A 20,543-nucleotide genomic window follows, 5' to 3' on the forward strand; every position below is an offset into this window, starting at 1 on the left:
AGAGACCTCTTCCGCTTGGCAGCGTGACTGTCACTCACTTGCGAGCCCTGGTCATCCTCCGCAGCTGAAGCGGATCCAGAAGACCTCAGAGACTGCTGCGCCACTGGTTGAGGCTGAACCACTGGAGTCCCATGCCTCGACGTCGACTTCCGAGGAGGTGAAGTCCATAAAGGCTTTTACAACGTCAAACGTTGTTCATCTCTCGATGCCAAGTGTCGATGTCATGCCGACGATTGTGAATGCCTCGACGTCGAGCGTCGATGGTGTGACGCCGACGGAGGAAGCTTCGACGTCGAACTACCATGGTCCTTCGACGATGATGAATGCCTCGACGTCGAGTGCCGATGGGTCGTCGACGGAGAATTCCTCAACGTCGATCGGCGATGACCTGGCGACGACAGAGGATGCTTCAAGGTCGATCGCTTCTTCGGCGTCGAACGCCGATGACCTGGCGACAACAGAGGGTGCCTCAACGTCGAGCGTCGATCGCCGACGGAGGCTGCCTCGACGCCGAGCGCCGATGACTAGGCGACGGCGGAGGCTTCGACGTCAAAGACTGTACCTGAGCCTTCGACGACTGAGGTCTCGATGTTGAGCCGCCCTGCTTCAACGGTGACCTCTCTCTCGACGCTGCACGTCACCCGGTTGACGGCAACGGAGTTTCCTTGACTCTTGACGCTGAAGACTTCACCTTCTTCGTCGTTGGAGACTTCGACGCCGATCCAGACGCCGAAGGAGAGCAGGTCGGGACTTTTGTCGACGTCGACCGCTTCTTAAGTCTCTTTGGAGACCTACCTCTCTCAGAAAGTCCATAAATCCTGCTTCTTTCTCTGTCCTTGATAGTTCTGGATGACAAGGACTGTCAGTGGACACAAGATGCTACCTCATGAGAGTCAGGTAGACAGCGAATACACACTGGATGTGTATCTGACCAAGCCTTCTTATGCCCACAGGCAGGGCAGGGTCAAAAAGAGCCTTAGGCATTGTGACAAAAAATTAACCTTTCTTGAGCCCAAAAAAAAGGTAGAACTATCTCTCTAGGGTAAAAACCCGTCGAGTAAGATCAAACAATTGAAGAAAACACCAAGTAATTCTGACAAAGTCAAAAAAAAGTGGGAGCTGTTAACCAGGGTCCTGACAGAAGGAGCCGGAAAGAACAACTGACCTAACTGTCACCCCTGAGGCATGATGGGAGGCCTGGGGTCAGGGCCGCCTTAAAGGCACAGTGCCAGTTTTTGTTGAAAATGCTTTCATTTTCTATGTTATTGCTTATCAATGCAGCCTGAGGCTAACAATGTCTTTTTATGAGCAATTTTCAGGAGTTATGAGTGGTTTTACTCATTAAAACACAAAATTCAAAGGATATTTGATTTAATGTGTTCTTTGTTTCCTTTATAATTGCAGTACATGTACAAGGTTTTACATTGTGTTAGCCTCCTTTTGGGGCTGCATTGGTATGAGAAAAATAATATATGTACGTACATATATGTGGAGCTAGATATATGTGTTTTTACATATATATTTTTATATTGTTTCCGGGGTCCCGCACATGGGCGGGAATATTCAGTGCTTATGACTATTGATGAGGATCCCCTGGAAGAGAATCCTGCTGTTGCAGTGGTTTGCAATTTCTGTTTAGGGTGGTTTCCTAACATCTGGACATTTTTATATTTTCTTTGCATGGAGAGAAGAGATTTATGAACATGCTTAAAGTTTCAGCCATTTGATGAAGAGACAGGAGTTTGTTTTTGATGCCCACTGTTTTACATTTGCAAAAAATGGCAGTGGACCACAATTTTTTTTTTAAGGAACGCCTTATTTACATAAATATTACAAATATGTTCATCATTAGTGGACTTAATGACTAAGAGACTTATTTACAGTTTGGCGGACGTGATACTCTTTCAAAACATGGCCAATGCCCTTTCCGCCATATTATAAGTGCATTCTAGTCCATGGTATGAGTAATAAGGCGGACAGGACATCCTTCAAGTTTGTGACAGAGTACCCGCACGCCAAACTCTACATCAGGACTTAAGGCTCCAGCCTGGTTAGCTTAACTTCATGTGCATCCCATTTTCAAATATTCAGGTAACTACAAAGTCCGTCGTAAGTCCAGGAGGGCTGGATCCATGTCAAAATTTTAAGACAAGTACCGACTATGTAAATAAGCGCAATATAGGTTTGTTTTCGACACATTTATGGAAGTATGTTAGAGGGGTCTTGCCCTCTTACATTGTAGACCGGGCTCTTTCCTATTTCCATTAACATGGTAAACAGGAATTATAAGAAAATCGGAAAATTATATTAACCCATGTCACATATTGATATCTTTTGATTTAGCCACAAATAACAAAAACAGAACACGGTTCTCTGCAAGGCAACCTCTTAGAGCTCGTATCAACTTAGAGACTTGCTAAATAGTCATCAAGGCAGTCAACAGCAGCTCCCCACCCTAACTGGAATCTAAGACTAGTACCTCCGAAAGATGTGCAAAGCTCACAGCACTATCAAACTACAGACCATACACGCTAGAAAAGAGAAATCCAGATACCAGATCTTCTGCTATGGTCTAAAATTTCACTGCGTCTGAAATCTGTTACGCATACTCACTCTTCCTCCACTTTAAGATGGAAATGAAATCTGTACTCTTCAAATAGCACCTCATCGCCATATCATTATTCTGCTGCTAAGGCGCAAGCAGAAGATATGCAGAAGATGACCCACCCTTCCCCTGCCCCCTGATGCCCTACCACCTGGACAATCGCCCAGCCCCCTTTTGTCACTGTATCTCTTCATACTTGCTCACCCGGAACACCCTAGGAAAGTCCATCATCTACCCTCCCTTCTTGGGTTCTGCCTCCTGGCAATACTCCTTCCAGTCCAAATGTATTCCCCCACTGCTGCCTAGTGGCAAGGGTCTACTACATACATCCCTATAGTTGCATAGAGGGAAATATTCTATTTAGCGAGATGGTTGGAATAGACAAATGGAGAAACTGGTTGGCAAATGTTCACGATACGTATGCAAGGGAGGTTACCAAGCAGCTAAACTATCGACAGGGCCTCTGGGAGCCATAAACCCCTATCCTGGCTTTCTCACTTAACCACATTATGGCTTCTTGGGCAAGTCACGTCAACCCGCCGTGCCTCAGTTCACATGTCTGCCAAAAATTAGAAGCTTGAAATGAGATAATTGTTGCTATATAAATCACTTGATCGGTATTCCAAAATTACTCATATGTGAATTAGTACAGCTGTTTGTTGCTCTGACATAGAGAGCTGTTGTGACTATCCGGGGGTCTCTTTCGATGCCGTATTCCTTCAAATCTAAGACACATTCACAACTGTGGTACTAGGATTTAATTTGTCAATGAGATTTTGCCTTGAGTTTCTGTTTACAGTAACATCCTGTTAATAAAGTATTGTAGGATGTATTGATAGGACTGCTTGCTTTGGATAGTTATGGCAAGGAAAGTTTCTTGATCTTCTGTAAGGAGGGCTAAGCTTTTTCAGATTTTAAAATCACTAATTAGCATTTTGATGCCACCGCCGGTTTGAGAAATCGCTAGAAAAATTGCGATTTCTTAAATTGCGAAAAGAGCAAAAAGCTTCATGCATCCCAAAAACGGGATTTGCATTCGCAAACGGACGAATTTTGCGATTCACACCGTTTGCGAATGTAAAAACCCTTGATGCATGTGGGCATTAGTGCTCAGGTTGAAAAATAACTACTTCTATAATAAGAATAAAGACGCAAATGACGGACCCAAAATTATCTTCCAAACCTTAAAATTTGTTGCCAACCCAATCAAACAATCTAAAATTCCAAGTTCGAAGAAAAAGCTTTAAAAATAACAAACTTCTTTGCAATAAAAAAAAACATGATGAGTTGGATCATAGATAACTCTTCCATCTATACCTGAAAGATCTTTTCAACCTCTAAACGCTCACAATACCCATAACCAGTAATAACATCCTAAATGTAAACAAGCACAGTGCAGATACGCAACTCATCACATTGTAGATGACTGCCTCTGAATTCTAGAATAAGGAGCAATCTGGCAGTAAGTGATGTAATAGCAGCAGCATTTCACTCTATAAAACATGAAACCGTTGCATAACACTTTCTCAACCAGAATGAGCATAACATCAACGGCACTTAATCTGTTCAATACGTTCCTTACAGCTAGATTGGAATTCAGAAAACTTGGCCCAGTAAAATCATCACATAATTTCTTGTATTGTGGGGTTCCTCAAGGATCATTCATCTCTGCCCGAATAATGTATAAAACTGTTCATTCAGGTCTTCCTAGATACCTATAGGAAAAACTAAACATCTCCGAGGGTCAAGGAAAAACAAGACGGAAAACTACCCCTGTACCCCATAACCCAAAACTATATCTGAACCCTTAAAATACCCAAACACCCCAAAACATATACCTCAGTACCCCAAAACATATACCCCTATACCCATACTTACCTTATCCAAACATTAAAAAAAACATGCTTTTACCATTCATGCATTTACAACGAATTTCATTGTAAATGTATGCGTGGTAAAAGCATATAAAATGTAATGCCATGCGTTATAATGGCATGGCGGAGTCATGGTACTTTCGTAATGAAAGTATGCGGAGTGATGGTATGCGGAAATTAAAGTTGCGGAATAATGGGTGTTTACCCTCCCCCGGTAAGTACATTGGTGGCACGGCGGCCCACATCTCCAGCAACATACTCATATATTTTCACCACCCATTTGAAAAATGCACAGGTCTCTCTCATTGATGGCCAGCACCGACATACACTTTTGGACACACCTCCCGCCACAAGTTCTAGAATTGCGAACTGTAGAGCTGGGGAGCTACGTTCGAATCTCAGCATCAGCTCAACATCCTGTGATTCCAGGCAAATCGCTTTGTCTCCCTGTGCCTACCACAAATGAATGTATTCTTCTGTAATGTAAATTGTGCTCATGCCATGTTGTCGAGTTTGCGCTATATAATATTGCAAGTAAAAATAAAGTAGGGAAACTCGAGTTCACACACTACTGAAAGCACACTCTTAAGTGAATCAGCAGTGCACTGTGAATCGGAGCGTTTCACAGGCCTGTCACAGATAAGAAATGCTATCAAAACGAATCCTACAAAACAATATACTACTGGCCGGCAGCAATTCATACCCAAACAACGTCAGGACGGGCTGCTAGTATTGCAATAAAAAAACACAGTAAAAAGGATTACACTAACATCAAAGTCAAATTCATATATCATTAAAATAATATATTCCATACACAGAGAACCTATGATTCACTATAGGAGTGATTGCAGAAGCATTGATACCAGATTCATATACAATTGAGATTATGTATCCTATCCAACAAACCTAAAAATCATATTTTTCTAATTGTGTTTACCGACAAACAATCAACAGAGAGACAAATACAGACAGTACATTTTGTCATCTAGGAACACATCCGGTCTGAACAATTCAATAGCTAGTTCTGGATACAATCTATTATTCTTAACTACAGGATAAGCTAATTCCACGGATTGTGTTGAGTGAAGCGTCGACGTGTTTCGATGGTTCTATTGATATCCCATCTTTATCAAGACAAATATAAATTTCTCTTTATTGGCACTGTTTGTTTGCCTTTGGTCTCAATCCTTATTTCATATTACTGACAGTTTGTTGGATAGGATACATAATCTCACTTGTAAATGAATCTGGTATCAATGCTTCTGCAATCACTCCTATAGTGAATCATAGGTTCTCTGTGTATGGAATATATGGTTTTAATGATATATAAATTTGACTTTGATGTTAGTGTAATCATTTTTACAGTGTTTTTTAACTGCAATATCTGCTGTTTTTTAATAAAAAATATATTGTAATATATAATTCACATTTGTAAAAGTTGTATGTACAACCTTTAATGATCTAACCTATTACTTTGAGACCCACTGTTCTATCTAGCGATTGTATAATTTTCCACCAAGGGACATTTATTTCTACCTGCCAGTAGCACCCTACTCCCCTGGTCTGGCACAAGGGGTCCCTTTAATTTTTCTTACATTTAGAACCAGAGCAATACATGAAACTATCATATAGAGCAATTTCATCACCATGTCTGACTGTCAGAGAGATGCTGTGGGAAGAGAAGAGTTATGTGAACACACTATACCTCTGCGGGTCAGCCACTCCCGAACATTCTCTGTCACATCAAATGACAGCCACTCCGCTATGCCCTTGGTCAGCACACCTCTCCCGCTGATGAAGCGTTGTTTGGCAATGTGCTCATCCGGGCGCAGGATCTGCGGAAGGATAAGAATCACACATTTATACATTGTGAGCCCTCGGTGGACTTCAGTTCTCAAAAACGTCACATACAAATTTGAAGTTAGATGAACTTAGAACCATATGTGTGATCATGTCCTCAAGCCTTGCCTTAGATATTGGCAATATAGCATCAGCTGACAGAGGAGAAAACATTGCAAAACAAAACGTAGCAACCTTGCGCCCCGATTCATGATTTTCCAGACTATGTCTGAGTCAATGATGGAGGGGAGTGTCAGCCATGTTCTCTTCCTACTGTCCCAATGCATGTTGCGGCATGCACGCCACTCTTTCTAGAGGTCTCTTTGATTTCCTATGGATTTTCCTGAGAAACCGCCCACTATAACTGTGAAGAGGCTATTCTTTTCCTAGTAGCACAAAGTGTAAGGAACAATTATCATAACTCACTGTTGCTGGTTTCGATGAGTTTCTACGTGTTGACTAAGAGTCAACATCTACATGAATAAAATGTGATGTCTGTTTCTGCTGAAATGTCAGTTTTGATTGACAAGGAACATCCAAGTACTTTAAATCTGAGAAGGTTAATTTTCAGTTCGTAAATGGGGCAGGGCGAAAATTCTTGTGTTTTATCTACCACATATGAAATCACCCAGTGGTGCCACCTCTCCTCCATCCTCTTCTGTTCCTCCTGAACCGGAAGCAAGTAGCACACAGGCTGCCCTAAGCCAATTACAATGCTGCTGTCACCAGTATGACAGCAGCGTCATGATTGGTCTGAGCACCATGATTCGGCGCTCAGACAGAGAGTGGGAGCCTGTGAGTGTTCTCCACCCAGGCTGTGCATTGCAGCCCAGTAGAGAACATACTAAGTGCGCCTGACTGTTTGGCTGGCAAAAGATGACCGGTCAAACTGTCGTGCGAACTTAAAGGCCCCAATCACTCCTTCCCTTGCTAGCTGTGATGACAGCCCAGCCCTGCCCCGCCCCATAAAACTTCCTCGGAAAAATAGAATGATAAAGAAATTGTGTTGTTATTATTTTATTTGTCCTTTTTCCAATGCTCAAAGAGCAATGGGGAGGTGATCCTCCGCCTTAGCGGAGGAGCTGCGGTTCAAATCAGCCTGCTCCAGAACTGGGAACAATGGGGGGGGGGGGGGGGGGGGGGGGGGTCTAAGCACAACATGGAGAGCAAGGCTAGAAAAAAGGGATATTTTCTGATGGGTAGGTCTCTCTGACTGTCTGGTAGGAATAGGACATAACAATTGTGCAAAACAAGACATATCATTAAACACACGCATGACTTCCTGCCTTCCCATGTATGACTTGACAACCTTTGCCTCTATGTCCACTGGTGGGTGTGGCGCCAGAAGTCGTCCCTCAGGATTTGAGGTCTATGGCTTAAAATTTGACAGAAGTGTTCCTTTGAAGTATTGCAGGTATTTTATAACTCTAGCTTGGTGTTCTCTCCCTGATTTGCTCAATTGCATAAGTGTAGGCATGCTTGGGAATGAGAATTCCCTTTTGGTGTAGCTCTAGATGATTTTGTGGGCCCTATTGTGGCGTTTATATGGGTACTTGTTGCTTGAGATTTACTTCTGCAAACAGTATGTCTATAGTTATGCTTCAGTGTATGTTGTTGGGTTGGTAAGTGGTCACACAGAATGTGATGTAATTGGTGTGGGTGGAAATTTGAAAGTTTATCAGGTGTCTCAATGAGACAGTGGTACAAAGGAGTTGAAGGAGAGTATTCATCACTCCAACCTGGGTATATGTAGGCACATAATATGCCATGAATCTCAGATTTGTGTTGATGGTCTTTGTAGCATTTAGTGAATTTCCTGGTGGATTGTCCCTCATCACATTATAGTAGCTAATGATGCTGTGTTCATTACACACCATTGTTTGCTACATATATAGTAATGCAGGTGACATGCAGGGTCGTTTAAAGAGTTGTGCAGAAGATGTTGCAAGTATGAAGCAGTAAGGCTGCAAGATTTGCCCTGCATGCACTTGTATGTAGCGGCATAGTGAATGGCGGTTAGCCATACCCTTTGTGCGTTATATGATGGAAATGTCTGCAGGCTATAACCTGAAAGCCATAGGCCCCTTTGTAGAGGAGTCCCCAGATATGCATAATGTGCCTGTACGTATCATAAACAAAGTGTAATCTAAGTATGTGCCCTGTCAATGCAACAGTATGCACATAGCTACAAACAATGCCTTTTAATGCCCTTGTCAACGTTGATGCTAAGCAAGGCATACCCCGAGCATGTCACACTGCGGGCTAACCTCCAGGTCTTCTCCTGTATTACCTATTCTCTTGCAGGGCATAGTTCATGTCCATAGGCAAGCTTCTTATAATGTGTGAGTACAGACTGGGCAACATGTGCATAATGCCCTAAATGAAACTCCATTGATGAAATTTGAGATGTCATGAACAGTGCATGAGGTGATGGTTGTGAATTTGAATGTCTCTTGGCTTATGGGCTATAACATTAGTGACACTTTACCTAAAGTTTTTATGGAAAATGTACAAGGGTTTTTGTAACCTAATTAAGGGGCCGATTAGGATTGCGGTGAATCCGCATCCTCCGGGCCGGCGGAAGCCACATCCGGCCCGGAGGATGCGGATTTACCGCTGCAGTGATAGAGCAGACCCCGCCAGATTAGGATGGCAGGGGGGTCGGGAAGACCGTCTGCAGCTTTTCCGCCGCGGTCCCGCGACGGAAAAGCTCTAATATGGTGGTGGTGTCTATCAGACACTGCCAGCCATATTAGGATGCATGGGGAAACATGCTTTTCAACGGCGGCTTTTCCGCCGTGGTAAAGCATGTGGTCTTTTCAGTTTGGGGGCCCGTTGCGGGCCCCCAGGGTGTCAGGGGGTGGGGGGTGCACATGGGGGGTACCTATGGTACCCCCTTGCATTTACATGAACAAAGCGGCAGGCACCGCGCGGTGCCTGCAGCTTTGTGCATGTAAATGCAATACATGCATTTTTAACCTTGCGGCGGTTGCTGCTTCAAGCAGCACCCGTCGCAAGGTTAAAGATACGGGATGTGACCGCCAGGGTGGCGATCACAACCTCATTTGCATGTAGGGACCACCGTTGCCCCTGCGGACGGTCCCTCTACCTCGGGGTGGCGGACGGACGCAGGTCCGTCCGCCATCCTAATGACCCCCTAAGTGTGAGATCTTAGTAGAAAACCATAATGACCTTTATATATATATATATATATATATATATCAGAACCAGCGCCTCCTCCAAAGTAGAAAAAGGTACGGCACACTCTGGAGCGAAGGGTAAAAGCTTTAATGAAATTCATGCGCGTGGCGCTTGCAGTCCCTTGAAACGCTTTGGCAGACACGTTTCAAGCCAGCCAGTGGCTCTCATCAGTGCCTTGTTCCAGGGGCTCCGCGCTCTCTGTTGATGGCAAACCAGGTGCAGCTGAATGGAAACCGCTCCCTTTTGTAACGATGTCATGCTCCTCCTCCAGTGGGTGTTGCGCTGGCCACTCGCGCTTACCCCCTGCCAGGCAGATGAATGCTGGTCAATGTAGTCCAAATGGAGCGTCTGTGCAGTGACAGCGCGATCTCCCCACCAAGTGGTGTCCATCATTTAGGAAATGGGCCGCAGTCCAGCTCGAGTGCCCAGCAGGAAGCCAAAAGTCTTTACCCATGCTCCTTATTCAGGCGAACAGCCTCGCCTCCTCTCTCCCCATTGAAGCCTTGACATGCCTGACTGGCAGTCAACGCCGCTAGGGGGGGCTCCGTGTTATTTGCAGTTCATGCAAGTGTCCTTTGCTGGTCTTCACACGGCGCACCAGACCGAGAGGGTGTACCGTTAGTCGGCGACCTGCATGCCGACTCAACAAATATATATATATATATATGTATAGGTACACACACACACACACAAAGGGTAGTTAAAGCAAGTACATACCGCTCTACTGAAAACAACACAAACATTCCACACATAAAGATAACGTAATTGAAATTAAATAAAATCTTCCACTGAAATCGTTTTCTTTTCTCTCTAAAATGTGTAGAAGCCTGGAGAAAGCATTGCAGCCAGTAGAAAGGCATTCCTACGTGCCCTGCTTCGCTGCCTCCATGACACACCTACAATCTTTCTTGTTCAGATGATGTATTAGCGCATAAATTACAAAGAAAAATCCCCATTGCCAAATTGAACCGATAAGGCGGAAATAAATCTAGGGTTTTCCCAAACACTGCCAAAGGCTTTCTAATGGACCCGAGAGAACTGCCCATACTAGAGTCTGTCCAATTCTGGCACTAGACTTTCTCCCGAGGTGGACTATTTGTTACAGAAATGTGATTCTGTATGATTGGCCGTGCCTGTGAGAGGACGGTAGAGCTAGGGAAGAGTCAGTCACATTCCAAGCTTGCTGACAAGTTACTGACTGTCACAGCTCTTTCGTCCAGACTGAGGGATCCTCCTACAAACTAGTGTGGTGGCGCTCCTGCCTCATTCAATGGACAGACTTATTGTGGTATGGCTGAAACTGACCAGTGATCAGAACCGCTTATTGTAGTATGGTATCAAGAGATGTCTGTTAGTAACTTCAGAAGTACCTGCAGAGCACCTCGTGCTCACCATGTGTACCTTCAGAGGTCACATTATCCGCACTGTTCCATGAAGCGCAGGGGCATCAAACAGACATGGTAAGATCTCTTGACAGGATTGTTCGGGTAACATCAGCCCTGTAATGATACAATCTGACACCCCTCTGCCACGTTGCAGTGGAAGTAACTCTCTTTCTAGGATCTCTGCAGAAGCTAATGGAGCCTGGATTTTTCAGTGAAGCAAGATGTCTATTTTTTAAATGCAGCAGATAAACAAACCAGAATTAGTCATACATATCCTTAAAAAATGAATAATGCTTGCAGTAAGGTCCAGGAACTTAGCAGTCATAATGCAATAGTTGGGCACAGTTCAAGCTGTCTGCTCCTTGTTCTTATAATTTAGGAGGCGCAGAGGAAGGTAAAAGTAGGGAATATAAAAAACTGTCAACATGGTCAACAGCATGAACAACTTACAAGCTGCTGCATTATTGTTGCATATAATCTTTACATCACTGTGGGTGAACCTAGTGTGACATAGATGAAAGATCCAGGGCCATCCATTGCTAGCATGCCAGGTGATACCTTATGGTCCCTTTCGGGCACTAAAGTTCCTCTGCCTCTGACCGCTGTGTAACTTAAACTAGCTATCCTTTTTTGTTCCACGTACTTTGGGATATCTCTTGAAGGTGGGATCTTAGATGTGATTTGGTGATCTCCCACACGTGCAGTTGGCTCCCAAGAAAGAGGGCAGGGCAATTCACGGTCAACATGGCCTTGGTGAGATATGTGGGTCATCTTTTCACAAAAAGCTGAGATGTCAAGCGGTTGGCATGTGCTGATCTCTCTAGTATCTTTAATTTTGCTCCCCCATTTCTTGAGAGAGGGGGCCTCAATAGGTAGCCATTTTGTGGTTGAACATTTACTAGCCAAAGCCACAAGCATGCAGAGTAATTATTTCCCTTCATGATTAAGATCTACTAGTGTTTGAGATCTGAATAGAAAGCGGGAAGGTTCATCCTGGAGAGTTTGTATCTCATTGTGCCGAAATGTAACTATAACTGGGCATGCCAATAATACGTGCCAGTATGCGTTCTCCCTGAAACATCCCCGCTAGCGTTTGCTCACCCAGACTCCCCAAGGTTTGGTCTGTGTGGGGACCTCTTTTGATTGTAATCCTTTCCATGAAGGTGAACTAGACGCTATAAGGATCGTCTAAAAGCACTGGTCCTGGTTCTCCTCAGGGATTGAGTTGACCATCTGTTCCACCCACTTGGGTCTACACTTTGATAGGACTTGTACTGCATCTGCCTGCAACACCTCTTAGTAGCACCTGTACAGCAAAGGTTTCAAGGTGTTACCCTTTTGCATTTGTTCCATTAATCTTGTTATAGTGTTATTGCGTTCATAGCAAATTCGCTTCTCTCTAACCCTGCAGTGGTGGCTGTTGACCAAGCCCAATTTGGAGGTATTTACAGGAGGTTTTTGTCTGGGATGTCGAATTTCTTGTGCAATTCAGTGATTGTTAGTACAGCCCCATATTCCATAAACTAGGAGGAGTATCTGTGGCCTGTCCTCTCTCATGCTTTATCTATGCGCGGGGCAAACTGCCCAATGTTTTGTGGGGAGTTATTATGCTAACTTCATTGTTAAGGGCTAGTTGGGCAGTCTGTAAAAGGTCCTCATGTTGCCAGCCATTAGTGAGCATGGAGTTTAAGGTCCTGTAAATGTAGTTTTGTCTTTGCATAGTGGGTGAGGATGGCAAAATGTAAAGATAGATGGGCAGTATTTTCCGTCCACCCAAACCCATGCTTTCATGGAGTTGTTCTGTATTCGCTTCTTTCTACAAAGCGATTGTGCTACCACTTAGTATCTTTGGAGTTGAGGCAGATCTGGATGCAAAATGTCACTTTGTTCAATATAGTGTTGTTCATCTCACTTGCCAATACTTTGGAATTGTTTCTAATATTCCCTATTTTTTTTCACCAGAATGACTAATAAATTCTAAATTCTGAATCCGGAGTCTAATTCACCAGAGCACCTCTAGAGTTGGTTCACTCATTCCGTCACTATTTGGTACTCTTTTTCTTCTGTCACAAAGCTTTCTTTGCAAAGGCTTGTTCAGTCTAGGCACTCTTCAGACTGTATTGATGATCCCTTTTCTGCTGTCAAACACTTAGTTGTTATTTACTGAACAAAAGCATTGGCTTACTATCATTATTTCTTCTTTGAACTAGGGCGTATTTCTTTCACCTACTCCTACCTATGCCTTCCCAATCAAATTCCACTCAATTTGCAAAATAGAGCGATTTGCTTTCCATACGTCAATAGTGCTTTATGAAAGTCTTCCTCCAACTTTTTACCCTCTACCTATAGATCACTTGAGGGGGTCAAACCAGCGGCGGCTGGTGACTTTTGAAAGTAGCGGGGCATTTCACGTTCCATGCGTGGTTGCAACTTGCAGCACAGACTGCATCAACCACAATGTTTTATATAACTTACCTTACTACCTGCGTTCAGCCTAAATAAAAGGTGCCTAAGCTGTTCCGCTCCATAGCCCGCTCTCCCTGTGCCACGCTTGGTTGGCTACACAATTCAAGTGCGGATGCCGCACTCAGACGTAGGCCGTCATCTAAACCAATCCCGATGCTGCTTTCATACTGTTTGCATAAGTGAACAGCACGACAGCAGCACCCAATTGGTTAGAGCGGGCAGGGACAACTCTCACAGGGAGACCTTTAGTTTGTGTTTATGTTGCCCGGGCTCACTGACACAGTGCTAGTTGCAAGAGCTGAAGTATGCATGTCTGGTTGGCCGTGGTGAAAGAAACAGCCGAACTGACATGCGCACTTCATCTCACAGGGACAAGCAGGTTGACTGGCAATCATTATGCCTGGGGAGCAGCGCACTTCTCCACACCAGGTAAAGGTAGGGGCAAAACAAAACATACAGAGACCATTACTTGACCCGTATGTGACAGCTCGCTCACACATTGCGGGTCAACGCCCCTGGCGCTCCTTAGCAGTGGCAATTTCCATATAGTAGTATACGGAAAACATTGTGTTCAAATGCATGGTTTGTTGCTGGTATGAGCCTCTGGGAGAGTGTCTCTGTCACTTTGAGAGCTGCATGCCTCTTTCATTTACAATCCAATCTTTCCAAAATGGAGTTGCTTTGGTTTTCTCAATGATCAAAAATCTTGTAACTCAAAGATGGCTGTCTGTCCGATCAGTGGACTAGGTCTCTACACCTCAGTCTCAGAGGAGAAATTTTGTGTTTCTCCATTAAATGCAATCTGTCTTTGTCTCCGTATAATGAAAAACCTGTTCAAGTTATGTTATGTGGATTTGTAGAGGGCACTTGTCACCCGAGAGATTATCCAGGTGCTGGGCAGGTGAGGGGTTTGCGCCTGCATACAGGCTGTGACTGCTTGTCATGCAGGGTTAATTAAAGTGCCAGGTCTTCAGCTTCTTGCGGAATTCAAGAAGGGAGGAGGAGCCTCTGATGTGTGGGGGAGGAGGAGGTCGTTCCAGGTCTTGGCAGCATTGTGGGAAAACGAACGTCCAACAGCTATGCTGCTATGGATGCGGGGGTGCGAGCAAGTGAGAAGTTATTACTTATAATCTTCATTTGTTAAAATAGCTCCAAACACAATCCGGAGGCCGATCTTCATGTGGTTGTGCATTTCTTTTTTCTACCTGCCTAATGGGAGGTATGTTCTTCTAGTTTGGCTTTCACCATATTTCTTACATCCTTTGAGAGGTATTTTCAGGCCTACTTGAATTATGCGGCAGGCTTTAGTAAATTATGGGGCAAGAAAAGACAAATAATGCTGTAAAATGCGGCTCATTTTGTAATAGTATTGTTTCATTGTTTAGTTTTTTTATTACAGAGTTTTATATAGTGGGAACTTGACCCGAATCGGGTATCAGAGCGCTTTACATAGCACCAGTTGCATTACATGAGGACACATTCATTTTTGTTAAGCCCGGGGAGATTAAGGGCCAGATGTAGGTCGGTCGGTAACGGCCGAAAATCGGTATTTTCGGCCGTTACCGACCGGTATTTCAGAAATGGTATGTAGGGGCATTATTTTACAGAATCGGTAAATTCACCGATTCGGTAAATTTATCGATTCTGTTAAATACCGAATCGGTATTTTTACCGATTCTGTAAATCTCAGATGTAGGTGGGACTCTTCTGAGTCCCAAAGGCCCTACAGATTCGGTATTTTAACACCCAATCCAATTGGGTGTTAAAATACCGAATTCAGGTGTGCATGCACTTGTGTGCATGCCCTAGGGCTAGCCCTTATGGCATGTCTGTGTGCCACATGGCGCACATGCCTATTTTTGGGGTGCCAGAGGGTGTCAAAGTGACGCCCCCTGCACCCTTGCAAAAGTCGGTATTTACCGATTCGGTAATTACCGAATCGGTATTTCCCATTCATTCCTATGGGCTTCACAGCCCATAGGAATCAATAGGGAATACTGATTTGGTAATTACCGAATCGGTAAATACCAAATTCAAACGATTCGGTATTTCCACATCTGGAAATACCTACATCTCCCCCCTTCATATTTACCGACTTTGAAATACCGAATCGGTAAAATTCGGTATTTCAGAGTCGGTAAATATGATTTACCTACATCTGGCCCCAAGTGATTTGCCCAGAATGACAGGATGTTCAGCGTCATTGCTGAAACTCGAACCCAGTTCCCAAGGTTCTAGGTCGACTGCCCTAGCCGTTAGGCCAACTCCTCTCCACGATTACTATTAGTTATTTTTAAACTTAGTAACACTGTCTGAGCATTGGTTGCGCCGCATTAAAATCACTTTAACACCCAAATATAGGAATAAGCAATAGAAAGTTTACCAGTTTAGTTTTGCAAACGGCCTTCCAGCACACAGCAACACCTGTCACTGTGTTTTTAGTAACTTTTGAACCGTTTGAGCTAGAAGTTTCTTTTTAATCTGCAGATTATGCGGCAGATGATAGATATTATAGCACTCTGGAGCTAGTTTGTGTGACAGGGCAGTGTAAATAGATTACATCTATTCCATGGCCAGGGTGCTTCGTTGGTTGCAGGTCGCATCTGACACTGAATTTACGGCCTTTTGCCTCAGATACAAGGCTTCTCACCTTAAGCCCTCTCTTTACTTGGATGAGACGTTAAAGCTTTTAGGAGGGGTCAATTTCTCCTCTCTGGTTTGCAATCCCCTTGATAAAAGAAATTAATCTAAGCAGAGTAAGCAGAATTTGTCTTCTTTTGACCTGCCTGGGTGGCACAACCATGTTCTTGCTTTGCAGCTAGCTAGCTTTTTTTTCATTACAGTTTAAATGTAAGTTGAAGACTGTCCTTTTCTCAAAGAATTTTCCACTCTAATTACGAATGTTTTCCACTGGAAATATATGTATCTCTGTTATGTGTGCCTGGTGCACTATTGTGTCTTGAATGACATCAGGCCTGGTGGTCTGTCTCTATCATTAGCCGTTTAGCTTCTTTTTCAGTACAATAAATGTCTTTAGTGGTAGAATATGGTAAAGTTATTTTTGTGTTTGAGTTTACGGAAGGTGGGCTGCAGAAGTGAGAGCAAAGTGGGAAAATATGGCTGCGCCCTTACTCATTTTTTATATTTGTATTTATATCATGAAGTGCTCTGTTACCCACAAAAGCTACGTCTGTGCTACATTTACTTTTAAAAATTACAAAAAAATTATAAGTGGACAAAGTGACTGAAAAAAATCACAGAGTGTAAAGCTGAACCTTAGTAGTTGAGCCAGGACAAACCTAGGCAGATCAAAAAGGCGCCAAGAAACATTCCCCGAGGACGAGCTTTGAACTTGATAAAAAAAAAGGTTAGACGGATAGATGAGAAAAAAAGTTGCAAGGAAAGAAAATGGAAAATATGAGCTAGCAGGACAGTGAGAACTAGTATTGGGGGAACTGTAGAACCAGCCAGAAAAACGAAGGCTTACAGAGGTCACGCAAATCCCCACGGGGAACAGAAAGCACCGCAGGCTTTTGGCTTCTTCTAAAGTTACAAAGTCTTCCAGCTTTAAAAATCGGACACCCATTAAAATACTCGCTTTTCAAAGTAGTTTGGATGAGAAGAAGGCTTCTTTGCAAAGGAATGAATGCATACAATAATGTTAGTACACAGCAGTAAAAAGCAAAATGCAATCTTGTGTTTTTAAACTAAAAAGTGAATAAGAATGTACAATGTACAAGGGTGTGCCTAGCTAAAGAGCTAACTGAACATAGGGGTGCCGCAGGGGTCCTGTTTGAGCCCGACTCTGTTTCACATTCATGTGGCACCCATAGCCAAAGTTATCTGAGCAAATGGGTTTGAAAACGCCAGACAGTGGTCATTACTCTCAAGGGAGACATTGACAAAGCAAAGGCCCGTTTCATGGCTGGTATGAAGGCAATTGCAGGCTGGGTGTTAAATAAGTTCCCCCAGTTGAACCCAGGTAAAACAAAAATCATTCTGTTTGGAAAAGCCCAAGACTTGTGGTCTTCCGACTGGTGGCCTCCAGAGAAAGGCAAGGGCCCTTCTCCCAGTAAGGTAGCAAAAAAACTCGGAGTTAAGGTTGACCAGGAACGTAACATTAGGGAGCAGGTTCTATCCACCACAGGCATTTGCTTTTCCACTTCACGCCTACTAAAGAAAGCCCTGCCATTTCTCCCACTGACAGCCAGAAAGACCTTGGTACAGGCGCTGGTGGTAAATCGGTTGGATTACGGAAATGTGCTATTGGCGTCTGTCAATGAGTCTTTAATAGCCAATTACAGATGGAGCAAAACACGGCTGCACAGCTGATCTGCATTCAGCCCCAGCCGCCCTCGGCTCCTCTTCTACAATCTTTGCATTGGCTGCCAGGAAAGAAAAGTCACTTTTGAAATCTGCTGCTTAACCTACAAAGCACTTCAGAGAGAAGGTTCCCAATATCTCTGCCAGAAACTAAAGCGCTATCTTCCCACTAGAAATGTGCGTTCCAGTGATACAGAGCAGCTTGTGATTCTTTGCTATTGACGTGCCAGATGTGGTGGTAGAGCCCTTTCTTACGTGGCTCCCACCATATGGAACAGTTTGCTTTTTTCTCTTCTAACTTGTCCTACCTGCTCCAACTTCAGGAAATCATTAAAAACAGTACTGTTCTGGATCTCATACACAGGCTTGAATTTGACCAAGAGCCGAGATACCCCTGCGGGGTGATTTGTGCGCAATATCAAATTGTACTAATAATGATAATAATGCAAGCGGAGAGAGCAGAGCAAAGTTCTGAAAAGGGAAACTCTTTTTAGCCACCAGAGAGTACCCCTAAAAATTAAGAGTTTAACGTTTTCGATTCTGTGCCAGTTTATATGAGGTATGTTGTCGGGCTTTAGTACACAGGAGGGTTTACCACAGTTCAACAAGCACTGTCAGGTCTCCCGCCAAATCTCAATGAAATATTTCTGCATGGAGGGAACGTGAGGTTTCGAAAGGACGGTTACGCTCATTTCCGTAGCAGGCGGGGGTAGGAAGCTCTCACTGAGAACAGGAGAGTAGGAAGGGTACACTCCTACACTTCAACAAAGCAAAGGCACAAGAAGCAACGTCCAGACTTTATAATTTGAAAGGAAACGTACGTTTTTAATTAATCGAAACCCTAAAAAATTTAAATGAAATTTTAAGAATCCTAGTTTTGCATCATTTAATAATCTAGATGAGGGGGTTAATAAAAGATTAAGAAATTGACCTAACCAGTCCATGTATGTCAAAGCAAAGATGTACAGCTGAATACAAGAGGGCCAGATCCATGCCAGATTTTCACAATATGCACATAATATAAATATAAATACACTCAATCTCAATGGTATTCATTTCCAGATTTAGTGGTGATCCTGAAAATCTGGCTTGGATCAGGCTTTGCTGGATCTATGTTGGCGATTTCCAATATAAGAAAATGGTTCCTAGACAGGTGACAATGAAATTCTCACGGTTGCTTTTCCGGCCTCCCTCATCTACATGTCTTACATGAAATGGTCACTGAACAGAATTTTGTTTATGTTTTATTACAAAAGTGCAGTTTGTGAATACAGAAATGTAGTACAGTTACTCAAAAGAGTAAGTTACTACAAAATGCAGTCTGTGAATCATGCTCTATGTTTCCAGGCAAAATGAAAGTAGGTTCGAGGCATAGCATATTAATGCATTTTATTTTCTAGACACTTCATAAAAGTGGGTAATTTCTCAAAATATAAATGTATACTCTGGCAAGCAATTCACTCCACTTGTGATAAAATACTTCTGAAAGTGTCACATGTAGGATATGGAATTTTACATATAAGCACATGCCAAACATATAAATGTCACACAAAAACCAAAAACGTCTCAGCTAGGAATAAAAAAGACAAACTGTGCTTTGAAATAGACAATCTGCCAACTGGCTAAACATTTCAAAGAGACACTTCCAACTTCCAAAGATCATCAGATCCAATATTCTCAATACAAAATATATGAAGTTGCTACTTAGGGGTTGTGGAACACGTTTTTACTGGAGGTCCAACATGGAGAGGCTTTCTGCAAAGATTTTCAAATCACCAATCACCAATGTTTACAAAATACAATAATCTAAAGATATTTTTTTGTTGGTGAGGTCTAATGCCAAACCACAGGGTTTGGATTGGAATCTTGACAAACAGTTTTACCTGCATATACACTATGGCTAAGCTCTTTTAAGGGGAAACTATCCCTTAAAAGTTCTCAAATCCAATTGTGCAAATACAAACCACAGAGAGTCTTAAACCTCCACCCCCACCTCCCCTATTTTTGAGTGACTCATGGCTGGAGGCTGATTGTATACTCCGCCCCCAATTGCCTCCCCGTTCACTTGACATTGAGGACACTTTCGGAATAGCATATTTCCTAGCCATCCTTTCAAAATGACAACTTTCTAAAGCAAACATAGCAAATACCAAAATTCCTGTTATATTTCCAATTAAAACGTATTCTTAGTAAACTCTGGTAATTTCAAGTTCATTATATAGCTTGGCAAACTACACACAGCTCGATACAAAAAGTACAGGAAACAAAAGATGGGCATTTGTTCCGATAGACTTTGTTCTAATAGATTTTCACTTTTGGTGCAAATACCCATCTTTTCAGTGATTCACAATACAACTGATAACATTATATCTAAAAATGCAGAATCTTCAAGAAACCAGTGGCAGGACTAAATTCACCAATGCCATTTGTGAGGATAAAGTTCGGTCAATACCGATTCTCAATCTTGAATTAGAAATTATATGTCACCCTTGTATACATTTTGTGTGCACTTACGTTGAACTTAGTACTAAAACCTTTATGAAGCTGGCCCGCAACTCTTCTTTGTAAATACTAATGCTACCAAGAGGAAATAATGCAAGTCCTTAAAACATTTTCACATAAAATTATTAATAAACTATTAACAAAATTCGTAGGCAAACCTTGCAAAAAATTAAAGTTCTTACGGACATTTAAAGATTAACACAATTCACAACGAAAATGTGGTATTAACTCAGTTTCCAAACATTGTAAATAAAACAGTTCCTAACTATAATTTGGAATTAACTTTGTTCATCAGAAAAGTTTGATAATAACCTAATTTCTGAACAAACTTTGTGAATGACATAGGAC

General features: G+C 42.9%; 1 protein-coding gene across 1 annotated transcript in view; it reads right to left on the minus strand.

The window, feature by feature from the left end:
- The window catches only part of TGFB3 (transforming growth factor beta 3), a 137,242-nt gene that overhangs the window by 43,502 nt on the left and 73,197 nt on the right, over window positions 1–20,543 (minus strand). Inside the window, exon 3 of the mRNA XM_086937531.1 lies at window positions 6,185–6,314. Coding sequence (XP_086793657.1) covers window positions 6,185–6,314 — 130 coding nt within the window. The remainder of the gene's footprint in view (window positions 1–6,184; window positions 6,315–20,543) is intronic.

The sequence above is a fragment of the Lissotriton vulgaris genome, chromosome 9 (genome assembly GCF_964263255.1).
Source record: "Lissotriton vulgaris chromosome 9, aLisVul1.2, whole genome shotgun sequence".
Lineage (NCBI taxonomy): Eukaryota > Metazoa > Chordata > Amphibia > Caudata > Salamandridae > Lissotriton > Lissotriton vulgaris.